The 27,214-nt window shown below is 40.1% G+C and overlaps 1 protein-coding gene across 1 annotated transcript in view; it reads left to right on the forward strand.

Annotated features, from left to right (window-relative positions):
* Nucleotides 1-27,214, forward strand: part of EGF (epidermal growth factor) — a 97,757-nt gene that overhangs the window by 15,781 nt on the left and 54,762 nt on the right. The window contains exons 2-7 of the mRNA XM_059377287.1: nucleotides 6,487-6,686; nucleotides 9,130-9,311; nucleotides 9,680-9,907; nucleotides 10,874-11,076; nucleotides 24,516-24,641; nucleotides 25,737-25,859. Of these exons, the coding sequence (XP_059233270.1) occupies nucleotides 6,487-6,686; nucleotides 9,130-9,311; nucleotides 9,680-9,907; nucleotides 10,874-11,076; nucleotides 24,516-24,641; nucleotides 25,737-25,859 (1,062 nt within the window). The remainder of the gene's footprint in view (nucleotides 1-6,486; nucleotides 6,687-9,129; nucleotides 9,312-9,679; nucleotides 9,908-10,873; nucleotides 11,077-24,515; nucleotides 24,642-25,736; nucleotides 25,860-27,214) is intronic.

Below are 27,214 nucleotides of genomic sequence, written 5' to 3' on the forward strand. Positions count from 1 at the left end.
GAATACGCTGAGAAGAAAGCTATGATTGCTCTCAAATTAAATATGTGCCCTTTCAAGTACGGTAATTAAAAAAAACAACAACAACAACAAAATCAAAAAGCCAGGAGATAGAGATGGACTTTTAGAGTGAAATAAAACGTCCTGCCTTCTTAAAACCCAAGTTACTACTCAAGTCAGCCCCTTGAGAGGCAGTAATAAATGACTTTTATCAGGAGTTTATGGGGGGAGCAGTAAGAGGAAGCATGAAGCTTTCTTCCATCAGGTCTATCAGTTTATTTATTTATTTTTTAAGATTTTATTTATTTGACAGAGAGAGCACAAGTTGGGACAAGAGCAGAGGGAGCAGGAGAAGCAGGAGAAGCTCCCTGCTCAGCAGGGAGCCCGATGGCACTTGATCCCAGGACCCTGGGATTATGACCTCAGCTAAAGGCAGACACTTAACTGACTGAGCCACCCAGGTGCCCCAGGTGTGTCAGTTTAAATCTACATTCTTTTTCCAAGGTGGTGTTGAATCCTGAAGGTCCAGAGCTCCCTTTTCACTGTCTGTCCTGTGAACTTTCAGTCTATCTCCAGATTTAGAGCTGGATACCAGTGGTGGGGAGAGCAGGGCACCATGCTGTCTTGAGAGACGACAAGGATTTGCTGTTAATCAGGTTGCAGGATGTTTCTGTGTTATCTAGGTCCTGTGCGTCTTTGCCCCCAGGATGGGACCTTTGCTATCTTCTTTTATTGACCTCTGTGAGGCCACTCCCACCAGTTCAGAGCCTCTGATGAGGTGCCTCTTTGAAATACTCTGTTTCTTGGGACACCTGGGTGGCTCAGTTGGTTGGACGACTGCCTTCGGCTCAGGTCATGATCCTGGAGTCCCGGGATTGAGTCCCACATCGGACTCCCAGCTCCACGGGGAGTCTGCTTCTCTCTCTGACCTTCTCCTCGTTCATGCTCTCTCTCACTGTCTCTCTCTCAAGTAAATAAATAAAATCTTAAAAAAAAAAAAAAAGAAATACTCTGTTTCTGCTGCCCACTTCAATCAAAACCTGCTTGTCCTAACTGACCTCTGAACCAGTTCTTGGAGTCACTAATAAAAGTCATCAGTGTGCTCCAAACATTCTGTCCTCCTTCCTAATTTCCGCAGATCCTTTACGAATCCCCAAGGTTGGGTAGTCAGAGGTTCTGATTGGTTTGCTGTGATCTGTTTGCTGTCTTTGGGTTTGTATTCCTTAGAAATGATGTTTGCTTTTCTATGCACTTCCCTTGTGCTGAATGGCACCCAAAATAAACGGCACAGATTTTGACAGGGGCAAGTTTAGCTGTTCAAACATGCATACCCTGCTGACATTCAAATCCATGGATTGTACCACACACTGATGTGTACAGAGTCACTGACAGGTCTGAAAAACCTTAACTGATTTATCATTTCCAGTGGTAGTATAGAATGACTATTCCACCAACCCTGATTCTCAAAGTCTTTCATTCTTTAAAAAAACTGTATTACATTTCAAGTCTACAGATACTTACCAGGCCCTGGGCTGACAAAATGATGCCAACAGTGTAGGAAAAGAAATGAACAGTGTTTTGAGAGAAGTTACATGGGGTGCCTGGGTGGCTCAGTCAGTTAAGCATCTGCCTTTGGCTCTGATCATGATCCTGGGTCCTGGGATTGGGTCCCGCATGGGGCTCCCTACTCAGTGGGGAGTCTGCTTCTCTTTCTCCCTCTGTTCCTCCACCCCCTCCCCTGTCCCTCTGCTTGTGCTCTCTCGCTCACTCTCTCTCTCAAATAAATAAATAAATAAATAAAATCTTTTAAGAAATAAAAATAAAATAAAATCAGTTACATAAGTAAAATGAAGATTAACTCAGACCAAGGCAGAAGAAAGGGCAATATTCGGCTGCTAATTCCAACTCAACCACCAACCAGTGGTGGGTCCTTGGGAAACATCACTGAATTTCCTCATCTGAACTAGATCTATGATTTCCAATTTACCAAGTGTAAGAATCATCTGGAGTGTCTATTAAAAACACAGATTGCGGGGCGCCTGGGTGGCTCAGTGGGTTAAGCCGCTGCCTTCGGCTCAGGTCATGATCTCAGGGTCCTGGGATCGAGTCCCGCGTCGGGCTCTCTGCTCAGCAGGGAGCCTGCTTCCCTCTCTCTCTCTCTGCCTGCCTCTCCATCTACTTGTGATTTCTCTCTGTCAAATAAATAAATAAAATCTTTAAAAAAAAAAAAGAAAACACAGATTGCTAGCCCTCAGCCTAGCCCTACTGAATTGGAATCTCAAGGGAGGGGATCTGCAAAAAGACCCACACACACTCACAGCACCCTGTGTGATTCCTTTCAACAATTTTGGGGAACACTGAATTACGTAATATTACGTAATATATAGGGTCCTTTCAGTTCTAAGAGACTATGATAAACCCTGGATGCCATGATTCACCAGTGAATTGGAAAAATCTGAAGAGAATATTCATTAGTTAATTCATACTTAATTTAATAAATTTAATAAATAATAAATAATAAATAAATAATAAGTAATTTAATAAATATTAATTAATAATAATAAATATTAATAAATATTTTCTATTTTTTGAAAAGTTACTAAAGTTAATGTTATGGTTGGTGTTTTAGGGATCTAGGTATTCTTCAGATTTTTCTTTTCATTTTTTTTTAAAGATTTTGTCTATTTATTTGACAGAGAGAGACCACAAGTAGGCAGAGAGGCAGGCAGAGAGAGAGGGGGAAGCAGGCTCCCTGCTGAGCAGAGAGCCATACACGGGGCTCGATCCCAGGACCCTGAATCATGACCTGAGCCGAAGGCAGAGGCTTGACCCACTGAGCCACCCAGGCGCCCCAGATTTTTCTTTTCTCTTTGATTTATTCATTGTAATATCTGGCCTGTCTAGTCCATGGTGTTCTCTTAAGCATAAATGAGATCAGGATGTGAAAATTTGTTGCTATCATTATTATTATTATTACTGCTATTAGTATAATAACTGTAGGATTGACTCTGATTTTATGAATCTGTAGTATCTGCTGGTGTCTTCAGCTTTGTTCTTATGGTTGAAGCCAGACAAATAAGCAAAACACAATCATTTCTTTATTTATTAAAAAATTTTGAGTATTGATTATGTACAAAGCATTATGTTACAGTCTGTCTAAAATGTTTAGAGTGCCTTTTCTTTCTCTCCCTTTTTTGTTTTTTAAAAGTTGGAAACCTCCCATTTAGTAATACTTTTATTTATTTTTTTAAAAGTTGTATTTAACTTCTATACCCAATTTGGGGCTCAAACTCATGACTCCGAGATGAAGAGTCACATGATCTTCTGATGAAGTCAGCCAGGTGTCCCCATTTTGTAATACTTTTATTTATTTATTTATTTATTTATTTATTTTTTTTTTTAAAGATTTTATTTATTTATTTGACAGAGATCACAAGTAGGAAGAGAGGCAGGCAGAGAGAGAGGAGGAAGCAGGCTCCCTGCTGAGCAGAGAGCCCGATGCGGGGCTCGATCCCAGGACCCTGGGATCATGACCTGAGCCGAAGGCAGAGGCTTTAACCCACTGAGCCACCCAGGCGCCCCTTTTATTTATTTTTTTAAGATTTTATTTATTTATTTATTTGACACAGAGAGAGAGACAGGGGGAGAGGGAATATAAGCAAGGGGAGTGGGAGAGGGAGAAGCAGGCTCCCCACTGAGCAGGGAGCCTGATATGGGGCTCGATCCCAGGACCCTGGATCATGATCTGAGTTGAAGACAGACGCTTAATGACCAAGCCACCCAGGTGCTCCCCCACCAATTTAAAAAATATTTTTAATGAATAAAAAGTTTTATTGGTCTTATCAATGTTATCAGTGCAGTATAAAATTAATAATACGGGCACATTTATTCAGTTTATAGAGAATTATGACACACATTTCAAAGAAATGATTTCTAGTGCTAAATCTACAGGCTGACAGATCAGTTGCTCTCAGTTTAGGGTGTCTATTGTATGCCTTCCTCTCCTCTAGGACACATTGTTTTGGGAGAAATGAGTTATAACCAACATTTTCATCCCAGGGTTCAAACCTGAATAGTGGCACAAGACTATGTAGTGAGACCTCGGTTTTAGGAATCAACAATGGCAAATTATACTTATGTGGCGCTCCACAATTAATAAAATACTTTCCCATCTAAAATTTTATTTCTGGGACCCCTGGGTGGCTCAGTCAGTTAGGCATCTGCCTTTGGTTCAGGTCATGATCCCAGGATCCTGGGATCAAGCCTCACATTGGGCACCTTGCTTAGTTCCTCCCCTTCGTTCATGCTCTCTCTCTCTCTCTCAAAATAAATAAATTCTTAAAAAAACCCACAAAATTTTAGGGGTGCCTCGGTGGCTCAGTGGGTTAAATCCTCTGCCTTTGGCTCAGATCATGATCCTAGGGTCCTGGGGTTGAGCCCTGCATCAGGCTTTCTGCTCAGCAGGGAGCCTGCTTCCTCCTCTCTCTCTGCCTGCCTCACTGCCTACTTGTGATCTCTGTCTGTCAAATAAATAAATAAAATCTTTAAAAATAAATAAATAAATAAATAATTTTATTTCTTCCCCAGTAATTCTCTGACGTGGGCAGGGAGGTCTTGTGAGATGTGTAGGGAAGCTGTGGTGCCAATACTAGAAACAAGGCCTCTCAGCTCTCAGTTCAGTGCCCTTCCCATTTCTTCTATGGTACCTCTGGTACATACAGCTGGAGTGGGAATAGAAAATGGGCTTTCCTTGGGGTGCCTGGGTGGCTCAGTGGGTTAAGCCTCTGCCTTCAGCTCAGGTCATGATTCAGGGTCCTGGGATCGAGCCCTGTGTCCGGCTCTCTGCTCAGCAGGGAGCCTGCTTCCCCCTCTCTCTGCCTGCCTCTTTGCTTACTTGTGGTCTCTCTCTGTCAAGTAAACAAATAAAATCTTAAAAAAAAAGAAAAAAGAAAATGGGCTGTCCTCCATATCTGCGCAAGGATCTTCTATCACAGGAAAGATACAAGAAGAGTGATGGAGCTAATTCACTTGGACACTCATGCTGGCATCGGTTTCAAACTCTCAGGATCTTGCACTTCTTCCTTCCTCTTGTATCTATTCTGATATCCTCTAAAGTGGAGTTAATGTCTTCTGACTGTTGAACATAATCCCTGAGTAAGAGGAGGTTAATCCATCATTTCATTTAATCCTTAGAACAATAAACACATTTACTATGTCACATTAAGGTATTAAAAGCTAATGTGAAAACAGAATAATGTAAACCTAGTGGGGAAGCTAGACTATGATAGCATTCATCTCCAGTGGCCCACTCATCCCAGAGTTTCCACAGTTTTTTAAAGGCACAGTGGGAGGAGCTCAGGCAGAAGAGACCAAGGCATTTAACCGGGCTGCAGGAGACAAAGCTCTTCTCCTTAAGCATCTAAGGCAAGCTCTGTGCAGAGTCAGCTAATCACTGGTGCCGCGGTTTCCAAAGAGAAGTATCGCATTCCCCAGCAGGTGTTGACGACTCGGGAGTCCAAGTGGGAAGGTGGCCATCGCCTGGAACAGGAGACGATAGGGTTAGGGTTCAGGGCTCCATCCTGCAGGAATCAAAAATCCAGGGAGATCCACCACCCCAATTGAGAAATAAAAATATAGGGCAACTAGTTAAATTTGAATTTCAGGTAAATAGTGAAATAATTTTTTGGCGTAAGTATGTCCCGTGCAATATATATGCAACTCAAACTTGACTGGGCAGCCTGTGTTTTATATGGCAATGCTAACAGGGACAACACACTTCAGAGCATTCACAGGGTGTGTTCCTTGCTTCCGCTTAAGACCTCTTGTTTTCGGGCACCTGGGTGGCCTAGTCTGTTGGATGTCTGCCTTCAGCTTGGGTCATGATCTCTGGGTCCTGGGATCGAGTCCTGCATTGAGCTCCCTGCTCAGCTCCCTGCTCCCTCTACCCTTCCTTCCTGCTCATGATCTCACTCTCTCAAATAAATAAATAAAATCGTAAAAAAAAAAGCCCTTTGTTTCCCCTATCTTCTCTGTCATTACCCTGAAGTTCTGTTCATAAGGTAAGAAGAGGAGGTGGGTCCCATTTCCAAAATGATAATATCTGTAATATTATTTCCATTTTGCATAATTAAAATTTATATTCATCCAGAGCTTATCCAAAACAGAGTTTAGGAGGTGGCTTCTTTTTTCATATAAAATGGCATTTTACAGGTGAGAGTAGAACGTGGTTTTCTCTTCAAATAGTTCTTTTTTCCTGAACATTTCCTTGACAATGTTCATTTCTTACAATCCATTTGTGAAGAAGATGATTTGTGAAATTAATGGAGAACATCCACAGGAACATTTTCTTCATATAATCTTCTTTACTGAAAATACAAAACCAGGAATTAAAAATCAAACCTACTTGTATTGGTTGCCATGGGGAAATATTTAGTCTAAATCAGATGAAATATTGAAAACATACAGTTTGGTTTCTCTCTTCCCACCCAGGTCCTGCACCCTTCTTAATTTTCTCCCATGGAAACAGTATCTTTAGGATTGACCTGGAAGGAACTAATTATGAGCAATTGGTGGCAGATGCTGGTGTATCAGTGATCATGGATTTTCACTACAATAAGGGAAGAATTTATTGGGTAGATCTAGAAAGAAAACTTCTGCAAAGAGTTTTTCTGAATGGGACAAGGCAAGAGGTAAAGTACAACCCTAAAGCATTTAAGGGATTTTTGTATAGGTTGACAAACATGGTATCATTAATTTGTAATGAACAGATGAATGAAAATATTTGAAAAAATATTGAAATATTTCTGACATTTGTAGGTATTTGTTTAATTTGTATCTGTGGCATGTTACTGAACAAACTCATCAATGTGGCACTGATACTCAGAAGACCCCAAAAGGAGTCAGGATGTCAATGGAATTTTGAAACTATATAAATTTATTAAGTCAGGTCACCACTTCATGGTTAAAAGAGATTACTTACATGATTACTTTCAGTTCCAGTGGTTCTCAGCTGAGGACAATTTTGCTCCTCCAGGAACATTTGGGAAAGTCTGGAAAGACTGTTGGTTATCACACCTGTGCTGGCAAGGAGAGAGAATGTGCTATTAGCATCGAATGGGCAGAGCCCAGGGATACTAGCCATCCTAAAATATAGAGGATGGCCCCCACACCAAAGTATTATCTGGCCTCAAATGTCAGTTGTGCTGAGTTTCGGAACCTGATTTGTTGAATGTCATGGGTTTTTAAAAAGCACCTGATATTTAGGAAGAAAATATTTTTAATTCTTTTTTTTTTTTTTTCAAGATTTTATGTATTCATTATCCGTTTGAGAGAGAGCACGAGTGAAGGGGAGAGGCAAAGGGAGAGGGAGAAGCAGACTCCCCTCTGAGCGGGGAGCCTGACTTGGGGCTCAATCCCAGGACTCCGGGGTCATGACCTGAGCCAAAGGCAGATGCCCAACCATCTGAGCCCCCCATCCCCCAGGCGCTCCACCTTTTTTGATTCTTAAGGTGTTTGCACTCTGGGGGAAAAAAATAATAAAGCAGGTGTCAGATATAAAGTATTTTGCTTCAAGTACGTACAAAAGATCTTTGATCTTTCTCTGTGACTGGTGGAACCCTTAAATGAGTCCCAGGAGGAATGTTCTCTAGATTCCTGAGAGATGGATTACAGAGACGCGTGACTGGAGAAACTTAAAGCGTTTATTCCCAGCACAAAGTGCCCACTGTTTCATTTGTTTTTCTTCAACTCTTTCTCCCTTCAGTTATTCTTAAAAGCTTCACTAAGTGCTAATTTCTTTTATCACATTCTGGGACTTACTAATGTCACCTTTAACAAGAATGGTTACTCATTATTCTCCAGCCATCTGTAAAATAGTTTCGAAAATCTTGAATCTCAAAATCTGGAGAGTTTCCTGCCACAGACTATGGAAAAAAGTTAAATACTTGTGAATTTGTGTCAAAATATTAGGAAAGGATTGACCTGGTGCCGAAAATCCACCATTATATCCCTCTCCTTTGGGTTAAAACAGTGTTACAAAAAACACCTGTTAAAATTCACCTGGGGGATGCCTGGGTGGCTCAGTTGGTTAAGCGCCTGCTTTTGGCTCAGGTCATGATCAAGCCCCATATCCAGCTCCCTGCTCACTGGGGAGCCTGCTTCTTCCTCTGCCTCTGCCTGCCATTCTGTCTGCCTGTTCTCTCTCTCTCTCTCTAACAAATAAATAAATAAAATATTTAAAAAAATACAATTTACCTGGGTGAGCTAATATATTAATATGTTGGCAGCTGGTTCAATGGCTTGGCTCGATTACTTTGCATGAGGTATAGGAATAGGGGAAGCTTGTGAGACTAATCTCTGCAAAATCTGAGTTCAGTGATGTCGTGTCAGTGGCTAGAAATCAGCTGTGGTGGGAATATTAATAAACCAAGGAAATCTGCAACCACACAGATCAGTTTCTCCCTACCTCCCACCCTCCACCCCCCAAGAAGACTGACCGGTTTACCTGCACATGCTGGAATTAGGAGGTAAAAGAGGTTTTTGTTTGGTCATTTTATCACTACAGAGCAGGAAACGGTACCCAAGGGGCATAAGGAGAGGCTCTGATCTTTGGGCTATAGGGTCACAATATGAAGGCACTGAAGACTTGTAGAAAAAGTGGGGCCTGATGGAAGAGAAGGGGCCAGGAAAGTGGGGCTCTAATGAGAAATTGATTTATTTTAGAAGTCTGTGCACAAAGGTCAAGGGCATCTTGCCAGATTTTGGCAAAGCTTAGAATTGAGTTCAGCTGAGAATGTGGAAAATTCCATTAGTAAATGGATAAACTGTCTTTAAGATAGCATGGAAATCTCTCTTATTATAGTTGAATTTGTTAATGCATTATGGTTGATTGCTTAATTTCAATAAGCCTAGGATAATTTTTCACTTTAAAGCCCAGAAATATTCATGAGGGAGGGTTAACATTGCTCCATCAAAACAATGGCACCGTATCTGTGACTATTTCATGATTTAAATAGTTTTATGAATGCACAAAAAAATGACAAGTATTTAAAAGAATAGACTTTTATACATAAAGATAAAAACAATGTTGATGTGAATGAGAAAATAGTAATATTTTGAAATTTGATTTTACAGAGAGTATGCAATATAGAGAAAAATGTTTCAGGAATGGCAATAAATTGGATAAATGAAGAACTTATTTGGTCAAATCAACAGGAAGGAATGATTACAATAACAGATATGAAAGGAAACAATTCCCGAGTTCTCTTAAGCGCCTTAAGCTATCCTGCAAATGTAGCAATTGATCCAGTAGAAAGGTAACTGCTGTTTTCAGACATTGCAATATATATAAAAATTGGATGATAATTCATAGAATCAACATTTTGAGCTCAGAAGGACCTCCTCCCTGAGAAGGTTGCCTGGATTTGAACCAAGGCAGGCTTCCCTCTACAAGTGGGGCTCTTGACTACCATGATTTCCTACTAGAGAAGCCTAATTCCTTTTTTAACTTGAAATTACATGGAATTTCCATAGCAGGGCAATAAATATTGATTGAATTGGAATTTCCTTCAAAATAGTCCAACTCATCCTGAGTGGCTATCCAGGGACCGCTGTCACACTGAGAGTTGGCCATTTAAGTGACTTTACCTTCAATTACATGCCTATATAATGTGTTTGCTCTCAGGGTTATATTTTGGTCTTCAGAAGTGGCTGGCAGCCTTCACAGAGCAGACCTGAATGGCCTGGAACAGAAGATTCTGTTAGAGACGTCAGGAAGAGTAACAGCTGTGTCAGTGGATGTGCTTGATAAACGGCTTTTTTGGATTCAGTACAACAGAGAAGGAAGCAATTCTTATATTTGTTCCTGTAATTATGATGGAGGTTCAGTCCATTTTAGCAAACACCTTACATGGTAAGTTTGGGTTTTAGTGTAAATTAAAGCAATTGCCACTTAAAGTTTGTCCAGCTGAACTGGTAGAATGGCTTAGCACAGATTTGGAAGTCCAAAAGGCTGGATGAGTACAAGTCCTAGATTTATCATTTATTGGACAAGTGACTTTGGGAAGATTACATGACTTTTCCTCAGTTTCCTTTTTTGCTGTGTGTGTGTGTGTGTGCGTGTGTGTGTGTTTAAAGATTTTATTTATTTATTTGAGAGAGAAAACACAAATTGGGGCCGGGGGGAAGTGGGAAAGGGAGAAGCAGACTTCTTACTGAGCGGGGTACCTGATGTGGGGCTCTAAGATCCTGACCTGAGTTGAAGGCAGACGCTTATCCATCTGAGTCATCCAGGTGCCCCTCAGTTTCCTTTAATGTGGGGATAATAGCAGTAACTATTTTATTGTGAAGATTAAGTAAAGAAATGCAAATAAAAACATTTAACAGAGTTTTGGCATCTAATAAGTTCGCACATGTTGGTTATAGGTTATAGTTGTTCTTTTTGGAATTACTGTGTCCTATATTTGTAAAGCAATTATGTTTCAATTAATATGCTATCTTGCCTGTAACTGACTCACCAGCTTGTGGTAAGAGGCAGAAACTAGTGAAGTGTGAAATGGATACAACCAGAATCCACTCTTGGAGAATTTCTATTTTCTTCTCTATTTCTACTTTAATCACACTTAAATGCTGATTAGCAAAAGAATGGGACAATGAATCTGAAGCTAGAAATTATACCCCATTAATTCAGATTATGAATAAATAAAATTTTAAACTTAATATCTGCTTCTAAACCTAAGTGGGATATAATCGAAAAGGTAGGTAATTAAAATTCAGTCAATAAATTGAAATGAAGTGAAACGTTAATAAGCCTGGGAACAAATGTTCTGCCATTCTTTATATTTTTCTGCTTTGTTTGTTTGTTTGTTTTGTTTTTTAGGCACAATTTGTTTGCAATGTCCCTTTTTGGTGATCGGATCTTCTATTCAACTTGGAAAAAGAAGACAATTTGGATAGCTAACAAACACACCGGGAAAGATATGGTTAGAATCAACCTCGACCCATCATTTGTACCACCTGGTAGAATCAAAGTAGTTCATCCACTCTTACAGCCCAAGGCAGAGAGTGATGCTTGGGCACCTGGTGAGTCATCTTTGACCTTGAACCGAGTCTGGAATTTTGTCCCCACCTATCTACCTGCTGAAGCCAGACATTTAGGGGCCATCCTTCGTGTCTTCCACTGCGCCAATTTTCAGTCTACTGCCAAATCCTTTCCATTTTACCTTCTAAATACATCTCTAATATCCACTTTTCTCCTCTACAGTCCAACAACCAACATTTCTTGCCTGGCCTGTTGTAGTAGCCTCTCAACTAATCTTTCTGTTTTTTCCTCTTCCCTTTAAATAGTTAATCTGATCCATTAACTCCCCTGCTAAAAATCCTTCAAAAGCTTTCCTTTGCATTTATATTGAAATGTAACATTTTACCAGGCCTATCAATATTTGATGAAACTGATCTAACACTACTCCTCCTCCCCTCGCTAGAATCTGACTCAAGTCTTTCCATAGTTGCTCAATATGCTGTCCCTTTCATGCCTTTAGGCTTTTGCTGTCACTCCTTTCTCAGCCTAGACTTTGTCTTCAGTTCTAGCTTAAGTATCATGTCCTCAGATTAGCCTTCTCTGGTCATCCAGTCAAGAGGAACCTCTTCAGTACACTCTTCTCTGAACTTATCCCAAGATGTAATTACATATTATCTTGCTTTCTTTTTGATTTTATCTCCCACTTGATTATAAATATTGTGCAGGCAGGGACCATGCCTGTTATTCATTTGTTTGTTTATTATTTAAACCTCCCTACATTCAGTGGTTACTGATAAATTTATAAATGAAGAATTTTAGATAACATTAGTAAAATGGAAGGTTTGACTGAATCTAGTCATAGTCCCAAATTTCTACTTCCAAATGCAGTCTCTGAATTCTTTAGCATACACTTTTTTTAAAGTAGACTCCTCAATATGGTTCATATACCACACAAATGATGTACTAACATTTTCTATATGTAAAAGTTTAATTTCAAGCAGGCTCTGACATATATTTACTCTTATCCTCAATTAGCCGGGAGAGGTTCTGAGATGGAATTCTTTGTTTTCCTTCCATCTGTTGGGTACCACTAGGGTTTGGCAGTAGTGTGGGAAATGGTAGGGACTGTGGGTCCCTGCTGCAGTTTGTAGATGAATGTGTCTTTTCCCACCCTAGACACAGGTCCTGAAGAGAGCTGTGGAGACTGAACAGAAGGACAAGCATGAGATTGCTGAAGGGAGGCTGGAATCTAGGGGAACTAACATTACTATTTCTTATATCCTCAAAGAGCTAACTAATAGTGTGAGGACTTTTTTTTTTTTTTAAGATTTTATTTATTTATTCGACAGACGGAGATCACAAGTAGGCAGAGAGGCAGGCAGAGAAAGAGAGGGGAGGAAGCAGGCTCCCCTCAGAGCAGAGAGCCTGACACAAGGCTCGATCCCAGGACCCTGGGATCATGATCTGAGCCGAAGGCAGAGACTTGAACCCACAGAGCCATCCAGGCGCCCCCTGTGAGGACTTTTTAACTGATTTCTTTAAAAACTTAGGTAGAAACCATAATTTAACTTGGGTGACGACTCTGCTTTCAATGCAAGGATGAAATAAATTCCAAGAGATGAAGTGTTTATTCAGATAAATTATTTTTTTAAAAAACTGATTTAATTTACAAAGAGGAAGTTGTGGGAAACAATTTAGCTGTGGGTTGGAGCATAACATTAAGTAACTACCTAGTGACAGTGTTATAAATGAGATGGTGACCGTATTCTACGCAATAAGGTGGCGAATCTGATATTCCGCCAGATACCTTCCATGGGAAATTTTGACTCAAGCTTTCTTCACATATGACTCATTGTCCAAGTGGTGGTGACTCACCACCAAATTAGAACCAAGAGTACTATGAATAAGTAATTATTGAGCCTCACTTGTAATCGTTATAGATACGTCCATCACTGTCGCTTACATTTCTGTATAAGTGCATGCTTTCCAAAGTGTTTTTGTGACCGTTATCTTACTGGCTTGCCATGGTAACATTGTGACGCAGAAAGGTTGGCAACTATCGTACTCGTACTCATTTCATAATTGAGAAATCTGAAACCTGGAGAAGTAGAGTGATTATCCAAGATTACACAGCTTGTTAATGAGGGTTTTGGGAGAGAAAACAATCCTGGTGATGAGTCTGTCAGTTTATTGTTCTTTCTACCATAAACACTTGAGCTCTTCAGAATCCTCTGCTATTACTCAGCTTTTTTGAAAGGGAGGTCAAATATGATCATTAAGAGCATGACGTTTAGTAGAAAATCTACAGTGATTCATTAAATAACAGCTTCAACCAATCTGGCAAAACATGGACTTTGGTTGGGATGCCACGGCCAGCTGCAGAGCTGCTGGCAGACTTGAAATGCAGAAGGCAGGTGGCATTGGAGATATTGGCTCCAGCTGGTGACCAACGAGCAAAGCCACAAAACTTTGCAAGGAAGACTACAGTAATTTGTTGGTTTAAATACTCCTTGGCTTGTCCATTTGGTTGGGCTGGTTACAGAGGAACTGGCTGCCATAGGAGGCTGAGCCCCAAGTCCGCTTCACGTATATGCCAAGGGCAAAGGACTCTTGATTTCCAAAATTACTGTTACAGTAGCCACCATTAAATAGGTTTAAATTATGTTAGTGCCTGGTAGAGCAGGAATTCTTCATGTGCGATTTAGGGACTGTCAATCTCTTGATTGTATGGGTGAAGATGAAAATGTGTAGTCGTCACTCCCTACCCAGGTGATGTAAAGCTGCTCTCAGCTTCTACAAGTGCCTTCACATTTAAAGACATGCTACTTCTAGAGGCTGGCTAGTTCCTCCTAGATAGTGAGCTTATGACTTCAGCTCCTCTGGAGAGGTGGATGGTGGTCGTACTTTGGTTTGCAAGGCATTTAGTAGTGAGATTACTTCAACGGGCAAATGACTGAGAAAAATCATGTAACCTAGTTGGCCTTATGTTTTACATAAAATTTAAGTATATGCATGTGAGTACCAATAGGCTTTCTTCATGCAAATGCCTAAACTATCATTTATCAAAGCATGTTCTACAAAACACTGGTTCTCTGGGATTTAATGGGGTCATTTGGGGGCAAAAAAGTTTCAGGGTCAAATGATTTAGACATACTGGGTTAAATAAAATTCAATAGGAGTCTTTTCCCCGAGTGACTTCTCAGAATCATTCATATGGTCAAGTGCGTTGTTAGTCTCTAAGGGCCATACAACCTATGGCATTTTCCTATTTTATTTTCTATGCACCAGCCCACTTGACTCCTGAATCTATTGTTTCTAGCCCAGACCTTTTTCTTGAGATCTAGACCAATTAAAAAAAGAGAGACTGAGGCACAATAACAGTTGAGCTGCAGAGAAAATTGATTTAAAACATTGGGGATTTATTCATAGCATGCGAACGTGAGCAGCCCCAATGAAGTTCACCCAAAGGCAAGGGTGAGGTTTACAAATGAGCAAAGCCACAAAACTTTGCAGGGAAGACTACAGTAATTTGTTGGTTTAAATACTCCTTGGCTTGTCCATTTCGTTGGGCTGGTTACAGAGGAACTGGCTGCCATAGGAGGCTGAGCCCCAAGTCCACACAGCAGAGCCACTGTTTCACCATCAGGGTGGTTTCCTGATGTGGTCACCTCATCTGGGCCACACCTGCTTGCTGTCTGCACCCTGCAGGCTCAGGGTCCTGCAGTGGCACTTGGAAAACTTCCTTATCAACGCCCATATATTTATCTGCCTTCTGAGCCTTTCTGCTTGAGTATTTTGCAAATGCTTTAGGCACAAAAAAAAAATAATTGACCTACTAACTTTCACAGCTTATCTCCCAAGCTTCAGTGTCCCCATCTCAACGAGTGGGGACTCACCTCCATCTCCCAAGACAGAAATCCGGGCATGAGCCTTTCCTCACTCTTTCCTCACTCCCTCTCCATGAAATTAACCTCCAGCCTCTAACAATTCCCCTGCCTGCAGTCTAACCACTAGTGCCCTATTCAGCAGCAATCCATCCCTACATTCTACTTAATCCGTATCCCTGCCTCCCTTCTCCGTGCTGCAGGGGGCATAACCCTTCAGAAACGAGAGCCCAATCATGCCATTCCTTGGTTAAAACGAATCAACAATTCTGTTGCCCGTCATGAAAATCCAGTCTCTTTATTTACCCTGTTCACTGCGGTTCGCAGAAGGTTCTCCACTGCATCTCTCACCCTTGTCTGCATTACATTCCCTGCAGCTACCCTGCTCAAAGATTTAATTTCCTCCCACAAAACATGCTCGCTCTTCCCCCCAGGCCTTCATGGCATGTTCAGAAACATGTTTTCTCTTTCTCTGCACAGACTTACTCTCTCTTCATCCTCTGAGAAGTAGCTCAAATGCTACATCTTTCAGAAACACTTTCTCTGCCCCACTCATGGTGAGCCTTGGTTAGCTTTTCTCAGAACAACACATTTCCCTCACTTGGCATTTCCTGTTAGTCTTCCTTACTCCTATGAGGACCGGAGGATACCTCTTCACTGTACTCCTAGTGCCTAGAAGACATTTTACAAATAACAGTTTAAAAAAAAATTTGCAAGAAGCTCAGAGATATGTTCCAAGTGTTTTGTATAGCCTATTCCATAACAGAAAAAAAAAAGATTTGTTCTATTGTATAGAACAAATTAAAAAAAAATAGTTGAAAAAAGAAAAATGGATAAACACCCTTTGTCACTCTCTCCTCTAAATAATATCCTGACACCAAATTTTAAAGAGGTATCATGTCTTAGTGCATGTTGTCTTCCTTAGGTGTTATAAGCCCCTGCCTTCCCTTGGTCTGACAGACAGTCTGCTCCCTTTGGTGTTTTATGACTCAATCCCCAATGTTTTAAATCCATTTTCTCGCTTAACTCTCTGTGTGCCTCAATATATTTTTCTTTTTTCCTTGAATTGGTCTGGATCTCAAGAAAGAGGTCTGAGCCAAAAATAATAGATTTGGGAGCCACATGGGCTGCTGCATAGGAAATAAAATAGGAAAATGCCACAGACTGTATCATCCTTAGAAATAATAGAAATCATCACAATTATCGAGTGTGTAAGGAATTATCTGTGCTGGCATTACTCATATCATCTCATTTAATTTTCACAACAATCCTATGAACTAGGTGTGATTATTACCACTGTTTGATTAAAAAGCTGAGTTGCAGAAGTATCATAATAGCGTGTTCAAGGTCACACTGTGGAGGAATTGGGGTTTGAACCTAGGCAGAGTGACACCATACTTTTTCCCCAACCACAGTGAATAAATTCAGCAATATTTTATATAATGGCAATGATATTACTATTCTCTTTCATTTCATATCTTAGATTTTGCCTTATTTGTTCAGGGGAAACCTTTAATTTGGCATATTCTTATCTATCCATGGCCTCCTGGTGGTTAAATGCTTTCGTGTGCATAGATCATGGGGCCAAAATATCTCTCTCTCTTTCATACCGCCCCCCCCCCACACACACCCTTCTCTCCTGGCTGTCATAGAATTGGTCTCTCATTATTTCAAGCTCAACTTCCAGGGATTTTTGCAACGAGTTTTACTGCTCATATATACTGCTATAAAAAGTTGATATATTTTTGCTTTCTTCTCTACTCTTGAGATGTAGATTCCAGTTTTATGTTCATAAGAGATTTTCCAAGACATATTCTTTGGAAAATGAAGGGTGTCTACCATCAGGACTGTGTGAAATACTTCAGATTCATTTCATGAACAAGAATATTGCTGAATTTCTTTGGTTCTAGATTTCATGCAGGAGAATTGCTTCCACCTGGAGATCTACCTGCTTATGGAAGTGATAAGTAGAGTTAAAACTGCTCAGGTGGGACTCCGATTCATTTTGATTATGTCATTGCTAGAATGTCTACTGTCAATCCTTGGTTATTTGGAAACCTCTAGAAAAGAATCATGCAGAAATTTGAGTATTTTTTTCTTACAATTTTTTTCCAAAAATTTTTTATGGTGGTTAACTACACATAACATAAAGTTTACCATCCTAAGTATTTTTAAGTGTACATGGAGCATCTGGGTGGCTCAGTCTGTTGGGCATCTGCTTCAGCTTTAAATCATGATCTCAGGGTTCTGGGATTGAGTCCCGCATCAGTGTCCCTGTTCAGTGGGGAGTCTGCTACTCCCTCTCCCTCTGCCTCTCCCCCCTGCTCGCTCTCTTTCATTCTCTCTCTACAAATAAGTAAATAAAACCTTTAAAGAGAAAGTATTTTGCAGTGTACAGTTCAGTGCCATTAAGTTATCCATACTGTCATGCAACATCATACTATCCATAACTCTTCTTATCTTATAAAATCAAAATTCCATACATGTTCTCTGTACCATCTCCCAGCCTCTGGCAATCACCATTCTACTTTCTGTCTTTATGATTTCGACAGCTCTCAGTGCCTCCTAGAAGTAGAATCGTACAGTTGTCTTTTTGTGACTGGCTTTTTTCACTTAGCATAATGTTCTTGTTTCATCCATGTTGTAACATGTGTCAGAACTTTCTTCCTTTTAAAGGCTGAATAGTATTCCACTGGGTGTGTATATTACCACATTTTGTTTATCCATTTATCTGTCGATGGCTATGTGGGTTACTTCCATGTGTTAGCTATTGTGAATAATGCTGCAGTGAACCTGGGCATACGAATATCTCTTCAAGACTCTGTTTTCAGTTCTTTCGGATATATACCCAGAAGTGAATTGCTAGATCATATAGTATCTCCTTTTTAATTTTCTGAGGACCCACCATACTACATTCCAGACAGTGGCTATGCCATATTACATTTCTACCAACACTTATTTTCTGTTTTCAAATGATTTTAAATGATCAGTTCAAACATCCAAATCTCTGTTATTTCTCATGGAAATCTTGGTAAAATATGGATGGCTATATCTTCCTAAGATTATTTTTAGATAGTTATTGACATTTTGTTAATGAGTAGGATCATACAAAGATACATGCTGCTGGGGCAATCATCAGACTGGTTTGAGGCAAAGCTGTATTTTATTTTTATTTTATTTTTAAAGATTGTATTTATTTATTTGACAGAGAGAAGGACAGTTAGAGAGGGAACTCAAGCAGGAGGAGAGGGAGAAGAAGACTCCCCACTGAGCAGGGACCAACCCGGGCTGATAACCCGAGTGGAAGGCAGATGCTTAACGACTGAGCCACCCAGGCACCCCCAAAGCTGGGTTTTAAATGCGAGTTTGCTCTGATACGAAATTCTGCCCCTTGAAATGCCTTTTAAAAACTTGGAATGGTTCTCTATCACTTTTTTGTCTTCTTTCTTGCCCTCCACTCTAATTTTTGCTGGTTTCCACATGCCTGACTGTGGACTCTGTTTATTTTCTAATCTGAGGCATTTCTTTGCCATTTATTTGTTGAGGAAACAGGATCATTTGTCCTGTAGAATTTTCCACATTTTGGATTTTACAGAGATAACACTATGGTGTCATTTAACATGATTCCGTATTTCCTATACACAGCAAGTTTGGGTCTAGAAGCCTGATCAGATACTTTTTGTATGAATGGTGGCACTGGAGATAGTACTGTATGCTTTACTACTGATCAATCACACCAGGGGCCATGTGATGCCTAGTTGTGGTTTTTACTATGACGTTCAAAATTTATCAGCAGTTTAGGTGTTGCAAAGTGGTCCATCCATTGTAAAGTTTCCCATCAGCCTTTCACATAATAGCTTTAGAAACGATTGATTATCATTGCCTAGAACCTTTTGTCATTAGATTTTCAAGGAGATGACATTGTATCACTGCTTATGCATTTGTTAGCTGATGAACTTTTCTACATCAGCTACAATTTCCCTGGGGAGGATCTTTCATAGGAAAAGTAAATTAAATATTTGATTCTTTCCTTTATCTGTTTTCAGAATAAAGGGTCTTTTTTTTTTTTAAAGCATCTTGATAAACTCAGAGATTTAAAAAATATTTAACATGTTTCTATTCATTGCTGTTAATATTTTGACACTCACATTGCACCATCTTTCTCCAGGAGGAGCCCCAAACTGAGGCTTCTAGCCTTTGTGGGAGAGATGACCAAGAGGGACCTCAGCTGCCCTCTCCTAGTAACTGGTCCTGGCAGCCGGGAAAGCTGAGTTGAGGCTCTGTCTGGGCTCATCATGCAGTCCTTTCTGGGGAGTACAATGGGAGTGGGTTGGTGACATGGGAGAGGCAGGGACACCTTGCATTTTCATCTTTATGCTAGGAGCTAGCCATGGTCACACTTGTCAGAAATGGGTACAAAACAAGAAATGACTGAGTGGGTCCAAGGGGCTCATCTGGAGTAAAAAGTCTATATATTTTTTTTTTTTTTTTTTTTTAAAGATTTTATGTATTTATTTGACAGAGGGAAATCACAAGTAGATGGAGAGGCAGGCAGAGAGAGAGAGAGCGAAGCAGGCTCCCTGCTGAGCAGAGAGCCGGATGCGGGACTCGATCCCAGGACCGTGAGATCATGACCTGAGCCGAAGGCAGCGGCTTACCCACTGAGCCACCCAGGCGCCCCAAAAGTCTATATATTTTTTTAAAGTCTTCAGAGGCTATTGATTCTTTGAGGGGTTTAGATGAATGAGGATACCAAGTAGATGAATTCTGGCTAAGTGGCCTTTGTTTTTACTGTAGTTAAGAATTCCAAGAGACTATTCTTGTATTTTCTTCCTCATTATTTTTCCATTAATAAGGAAGAATAAACCTATATTATACAGTCTGGGAAGGTGTTTGAGGAAATTGAAGAAGTCATTTATTCAGGAAACTCATTACTGAGGAAGACAATAAATAAATGAAACAAAACATAACTAGGTTCTGGGGCACATGGGTGGCTCAGATGGTTAAGCGACTGCCTTTGGTGGAGTTCCAGGATCAAGTCCCACATTGGTTTCCCCGCTCAGTGGGGAGTCTGCTTCTCCCTCTGATCCTCCACCCTCACGTGCTTTCTCTCTCTCTCAAATAAATGAATAAAATCTTAAAAAAAAAGAAAAATTATAATATTGTATATATAATATATATTTATTCTATAAAAACCTAGCTATATATATGCACATACATATGAGTATACACATAAACATACACACAAGCGTGTGTGTATCTATCAGTCAAAACATGGGTCTACAGCCAGAAGGCTTGAGCTTGCGTCCCAGGTTTACCCCTTATTGATCCTCAAGACACGGTTTCCTAATCTGTAATGTGAAAGATACATGTGCGCTGCATAGCTCAAGGGCTTGTTATGAAAATTAAATGAGATAATGTAAATGGTTTATAAAATGTTCTTTGAATTTTTTATTGTATGTGCTAAATACTAGGGGTGCTGATAATGAGGTATAAGAATGGTTAAAGGGAATGGGTTCAAACTGAAGATACTAGAAAGGCTTTCTCGATGAGGTGAGTCTTACACTGAATTTGAGAAAAGTCGATGGGGATAGCCACCTACATTATTTCAGAATTGGGCCAGGGTGAAATCTACAGATTAACTCAGCGGTAGAAGAGCTCAGAGAGCCTCTGTGTTAGGCAGGCAGGTATCCAAGGCACAATTGGTGGTGGACATTAACGCCACGATTAGGAGCTTTAATTTGATCTCAGAGGTAATTAAGCTGCCCTGCTGAGCTGTGGGAAGGGGTGTTATCTGAGGTCAGCAGCAGCTGGATGAATGCTAGCTTTGGCCTAATTTGAAGCTAAAGAACAGCAGAAGATTAAGAAGATTAAGCAAAAATATAGCCTTCAATCCTCTATGTTTTGCCACTTCCTAAAATGACCTTTTAAAGTGTTTAGCGCTTGGGGCACCTGGGTGGCTCAGTGGCGTAAAGTCTCTGCCTTCGGCTCAGGGCATGATCCCATGATGGAGCCCCTCATTGGGCTCTCTGCTCAGCAGGGAGCCTGCTTCCCCCTCTCTCTCTGTTTGCCTCTCTGCCCACTTGTGATCTCTGTCTGTCAAACAAACAAATAAATAAATAAATAACAACATGTTTAGTGCCTGAATTCAGGTGGCATCCTCAGCCTAACCATTTAGAGGAGAATGGTGATGCTGTTCTGGCTATCTTCATCGTTGAAGAGTGATATATATGGCTCATGAGGACCATGCAAACCATGGGCACCATGGTAGCTTGGAAGGGGTACTGGGTGAGTGGACGCTGACTGTCTGAGTTCTAACACTAAGTGGGAAATTGTAGGAGAAATGAAATAAAGGAGTTAAGTTGCAGGTGACATGATCACAGGTTTTTTTTGGTGCATGAAGCCTATGTCTATAGTATACCTGTGTTGTGAAAGGCACCATGCTGGGTGCTGTTTGGGCTATAAAATGTGAATGGGATTCGCCCCTTAGCCTCAAGAAGCTTATTGGTTAATAGAAAAAAGAAGCATATTTACATCATCGTCATGACCATGGAATGAGTGCGATGATGATGGTAAGAGCACAGGTACGTGGAGGCGAGAGGTAGGAGAAAAGCACAAAAAAGTGATAAATAATAGTGGATCTAGATGAAGAATGCAGAATTTCCTGTACCCTGGATGCTAATTGTGTTTCTTCATTAAGCAGTTTGACTCCTTATTAACACATTATAAGCAGTAATTAGGGTTTGAGACTCCTTAGAGGTACAAACTTAGAGGAATTTACCACAAACATCTGATTCTGTATAGAACCATAAATTTTTTTTTTTTTTTAAATAAGGGATCTCGGGCACTATTCCAAACTTTTATTTCATGAATTAAGAAACCAAGATGAAAGAGATCATGATGCGATGTACAGGCAGAACCAGAAAACTTGGTTTTCCTAGTCCTTAATCCTGTACTCACCTGTCATGCTGGGTTTGGTAAGATTTTTATGAGGGATATTGCTAGGAAACATAAGTCCTCATTTTTTGCGGGGGGGGGGTTATATCAAGAAAGTAGTAGCACTTTGGTGCCTTTAAAAGGCTGAGTCAGAGGACTGCTTCTTCACCTTGTAGATAGGGTGCTGTTGGATTCATGAATCATTTAATAAAGCCTATTAGATCTTCAAATTAAAAGAAATGTCAACTTGGACATTTCTGTATTTTTATTGTTATTCCCTTGCAAACTTCATAAAAATTAAAGTTTAAAAATTTTAAAGATTAAAATAAAAAAAATGTTTTTTTTTTTCCTGACATTCAGAGTTGGTACATTTTGTCTTTTAATCTTAGTCATTTACTTTTAAAATCTGGGTCATTTTATTTTTTCATTTTGCTTAGTTAAAATTTTAATATATGAAGCATGCAGGAACCTGAAAGCAATGTAGCTATCTATACATGTGTGCTTGGTCTGGAAACCATATATAAGAAATAAAATGTTTGGGATCAATATCTAAGAACTATTCAGTGTAAATCTGAACTGATTCAGTAGGTAATATTGCAACAGTATCAAATACTCAGCAAGATTGATTTTGTATTTAATTCCATCATGAGCTCTGAATAGACAAGTTTAAAATAACCAAGTTCACAACACAGACTTGCTAAAAGGAGGTATTAATAACTGAGGGGAGGCTGGGATGTTTCATTAGCGCAGTAGGCCGTTTCTCAAAGTGTGGTGTAAGACTCTCCACAATAGACTCACTCTGATTCAGCTGAAAATGCGGAGTCCTTAAAGGGTTTTATTCTTGGATTCCAAAAAAGAAAAAAAAAAAAAGAAAATGCAAAGTTCTGAGTCTTTCTCTTGATGGACCAAGTCAGAATCTCTAAAGGGCCAGTAGTCTCAATGCACACTGGGGACATTTTCAAGAGGGCAAGAATAGGGGCGCCTGGGTGGCTCAGTGGGTTAACCTCTGCCTTTGGCTCAGGTCATGATCTCAGGGTCCTAGGATGGAGTCCCTCATTGAGCTCTCTGCTCAGCAGGGAGCCTGCTTCCCTCTCTCTCTGCCTATCTCTCTATTTGTGATCTCTCTCTGTCAAATACATAAATAAAAATCTTTTTTAAAAAAGAGGGCAAGAATATGTATTTACTGTGTCATGGTGTTATTGGTCAAGAAGAATGTATAGGGACTTGAAAAAGAAGGAAATTGGTAGAGTCAGAGTGAGGAGACATCTTATAAGTAGATAAACAGAGACTAGAGGAAAAATCTTACATGGAAATGGTCTCAGCTTCTTGAACTGCGGAGCAAAAGCTCTTCCTGGTTTGTTGCTTGTGCCATTCACAGCATGTTTTTAGCAGCCCTTTCGTTGGACCCTTGGCTCTTCTCATTTTTCAGAGGCTCTCACTGATCTCAACCCTGCCACGACCCCAGCTTTCCCCTGCCGTCTGTCACCTCTTGCCAGAGTTCTGACCTCTCTATCTATTTGGGTCTTGAAATCTGCCCTCAGGATTAACTCTGTATTTCCCAGAACATTTTACAAAGGTCCCATCATTGTTACAATGGGCAAAAGTAGGAAGGAACAAAATTTGAACAGGGATATATGTATTACTAGTTTGTCTCTTGACGCTGGCTCTGAAAATCAAAGGTGCAACATTGTCCTTTTGTTGTTCCACGTATTTGGCTAATCCAGTCCAAGCACCTATCTCACTAAGCAGATTTGACTATCTACTCTGGGTTGTTTTGTAAAACATGGAATACCAGCAGCAATGGACTCAGAAATTTGGGGATAAGACACAAGGCTTGTGGTGTATTTTAAGTCTGAAAGATGTTGTTCTTTAAATAAGGATCCTAAAAGCAGCTAAATATATATAAATATATATATATAAATATATATATATATTTAGATCGATCGGACCTATAACTATTATACTTAAGAAAAGATGTTCTTAAGATTAAAGATTTTTTGTTTCTTAAACAGATCTTTCATTTTCAGAATTTTTGTTTATGTGCTTTTTCATTTTTTTAATAAAAACAAACCAGAATGAATGAAATAAAGGGGATTAAGAATACAGTTCTCTTGATGAGCACTGAGAAATGTAAAGAATTGTATTTGTATAAAGATAAATGTATATAAAATAAGTAAGCAGAGGGGGCACCTGGGTGGTATAGTTTAATTGCCTGACTTTTGGTTTCGGCTTGGGTGGTAAGCTCAGGTCATGATCTCAGGGTGCTGAGAACCAGCTGGGCATCAGGGTCATGTTCAGCCCAGAGTGTGCTTAAGACTCTCTCTCCCTCTACCCCTCCCCACTGCTCTCTCTCTCAAAAAAAACTTAAAAAAAAAGTAAAGCAGAATGAAACACTAAGTTGCATTTAGTGTTTATAGCTCAAGGAATGAAATCGCCAGCTAATTAGGATGTCCAATCCTGAGCGCTTTGGTAGGAATAATAAATTAGAGAAGTGGGCTGCCTCTCTGAATGCTTCAGAATCCAGGCTCATACTGCTTGGCTCCAGAGCAGAGCCACTCCGGGAAAGACAGCACCCCTACTCTTGTCACGGGAGGTATTAGACTTCCAAGAACCACAAAGGGATCAAGCAGTTTCCCTGTTACAATACATCTCCACTCCAAATAAACCATCTTCTCTTTTAGATCAGAAACTCTGCAAATGGAGGAAAGGTAGCTGCAGAGGCAGCATGTGTGGTCAAGGCTCTAAATCCTATTCGTGCACGTGTGCGGAGGGATATACTTTAAGTCCAGATGGAAAGTACTGTGAAGGTAACGTACGGGGGGTGGGGTGGGGTGAGGGGTAGCTACCCAAAGCAATGACAGCCCACCTGAGCCAGTAGCTGGTCTTCAGTGGGTCCTCCAGAGCCTTGAAGTAGAACCAACTTGAACTTTCTTCCTCTTTTGCCCCAGAAAAATAATTTTCTTTTTCTTCTTTTGTGAAAACCTTCATAATAACTTTCAGATCATCTCTATGTGTTGTGTTCCTAGATCCAGTACTCTTAGAAGCTACTCAGAGCTTGATATGAGGCAGGGATTCTCTGAGTGGACTCCAGAGACCTATGAGGGTTTCACAGTGGCAAAATGTTAGCATTTTCAAATTTTTAAAGGGAGTACAGTTCCACAGCTATCATTATATCCTCAAAGAGTAAAAGTGATTCCCACACCACATCTCATAAAAGTCTGGTAGGAATCTTGAGAAGCTATGTAACCAAGACTGTTTATCTATTTTGAGAATTCAGGCCCATTTCAGTGAACCGGGGAGAAATACTGTATTCTTTGTCCTGGTAGGTCAGTCCAGTGAGTTACTAATGAAAATCTTTCAATGGCTATAGCACACATTCAGTAGAGTTAGTTGGGGTGTGATGTCAGGTAAACCTGACACTGAGGTGTAAGTTACCATATCCTGCTCACCTGGGACCAGTGGGAGAGAGCCATAGCATAGCAGCCTGAAAGCTGGGTTTCAACCACAGTGAAGCTGCTGGGGAATGTTCTACATTCAGGGAAGGGCTCCTGTCAGCTCTGAGAAGGCTGAAGAGCAGATCAGGGGATGTCATATCCCCATCTCGAACTTTCAAGAGTCCCCGCCTTCAAAGCCTACATCTTTTCATGGGAAATTGTGTTACTTTTTCCTGAAGGCAATTCTGGTATGAAAATACAGGTTTATATGAATGTATAAACTGAGACAGTAAAAATGGCTTTCATGACAGTCGAACTGACTTCTTTCATTCTTTGTGAGGGTAGCAAAAACATGGTCAGTTATAGCACTTCTAAGTGTGTGATATTCTACTTTGTGCTGACTTATTAGCAATATTACAATTTATTTAAGAAAATAACCATCTATGTTTTATTGTTGTCATTGCATAGATGTCAATGAATGTGCCTTTTGGAATCATGGCTGTACTCTTGGGTGTGAAAACGTTCCGGGATCTTATTACTGCACATGCCCTGTAGGATTTATTCTGCTTCCTGATGGGAAACAGTGTCATCGTAAGTATTTATTGCACTATTTTCTTTCATTTTCAGTGATGTTTCTCAGGTGGCTATGATCTGGGTTACAGATAGCCATAGCCTTGATCAGCAGTATATATCAGAATTACTTTGATGTTTTATTATGTACATGAATGACATGACCGAAGACCTTTTAAATCAAAACCCCTAAGGTTGGGGAAATAGGTATATAAATCTCTCTATATATACATTTCTTGTTTATTTATCCATATTTTCTTGTATATCTCTGAAAGATAAGCATGTAAAAACACAATCATGATACATTATTATATCTGAAACATTCGCTCTAATTCCCTGCTATCATCTATTATCATGTCACAATACCATTGTCACACCTGAAAAAATGAGCAATAATTCCCTAATAACACCAAATGTCTAGACAGTGCTCAACTTACTTTAAAAAGTTTTTTTAAACAGTTGGTTTGTTTGAATAACCATCCAGACAAGAGCTATGTGTTATATTAGCTTAATACTTCTCTTTTGTTCTACAGATTCCCTCACCTCTGTTTTTTTTCTCCTTGAAAGTATCTGTTGAAGAAACTGTTTTTTTTCCTGTGGTTTTTCACATTTTGGATTTTCCTGATCACACTTCTGTGATGTCCCTGTCTTTCTGCAAACTTGTGGTTAGATACAATGCTTGAGCAGATTCAGCTTTGACATTTTTGGCAGGATTGCTTCCTAGGTGTGTTTATACTTCCATCAGAAGACACATGGTATCTGGTCATTTCTCTTTCTGTCATCCATTATAAAGTTCCTTAATAGTCTTTTTTTTCTCTTTTTTCAACAAGTTCTGGCCAATTTTTTTTTTTTAAGATTGTATTTATTTATTTGAGAGAGAGAGATAGAGCATGAGCATGGGTAGAGGGAGAGGAAAAAGCAGGGTCCCTGGTGAGCAGGGAGCCTGATGTGGGGCTCAATCCTAGAACTCTGAGAACATGACCTGAGCCAAAAGCAGGCACTTAACCAACTGAGCCACCCAGGCACCCCTCACCAGTTTTTTTTTTTTTTTAAGATTTTATTTATTTATCAGAGAGAGAGGGGGGAAGAGAGTGAGCACAGGCAGACAGAATGGCAGGCAGAGGCAGAGGGAGAAGCAGGCTCCCTGCCGAGCAAGGAGCCCGATGTGGGACTCGATCCGAGGATGCCGGGATCATGACCTGAGCGGAAGGCAGCTGCTTAACCAACTGAGACACCCAGGCGTCCCTCACCAGTTTTAATAAAGAAAAATTTTACATGATTTACTTTTCACCAGTCTGTTCTGGACATATTTCTTTCTCTTTAAAAAATATGTATTTTGTTTTATTTTTATTCTTTTAAAAAATTTCTGGTATAAT

The sequence above is a fragment of the Mustela nigripes genome, chromosome 1 (genome assembly GCF_022355385.1).
Source record: "Mustela nigripes isolate SB6536 chromosome 1, MUSNIG.SB6536, whole genome shotgun sequence".
NCBI lineage: Eukaryota > Metazoa > Chordata > Mammalia > Carnivora > Mustelidae > Mustela > Mustela nigripes.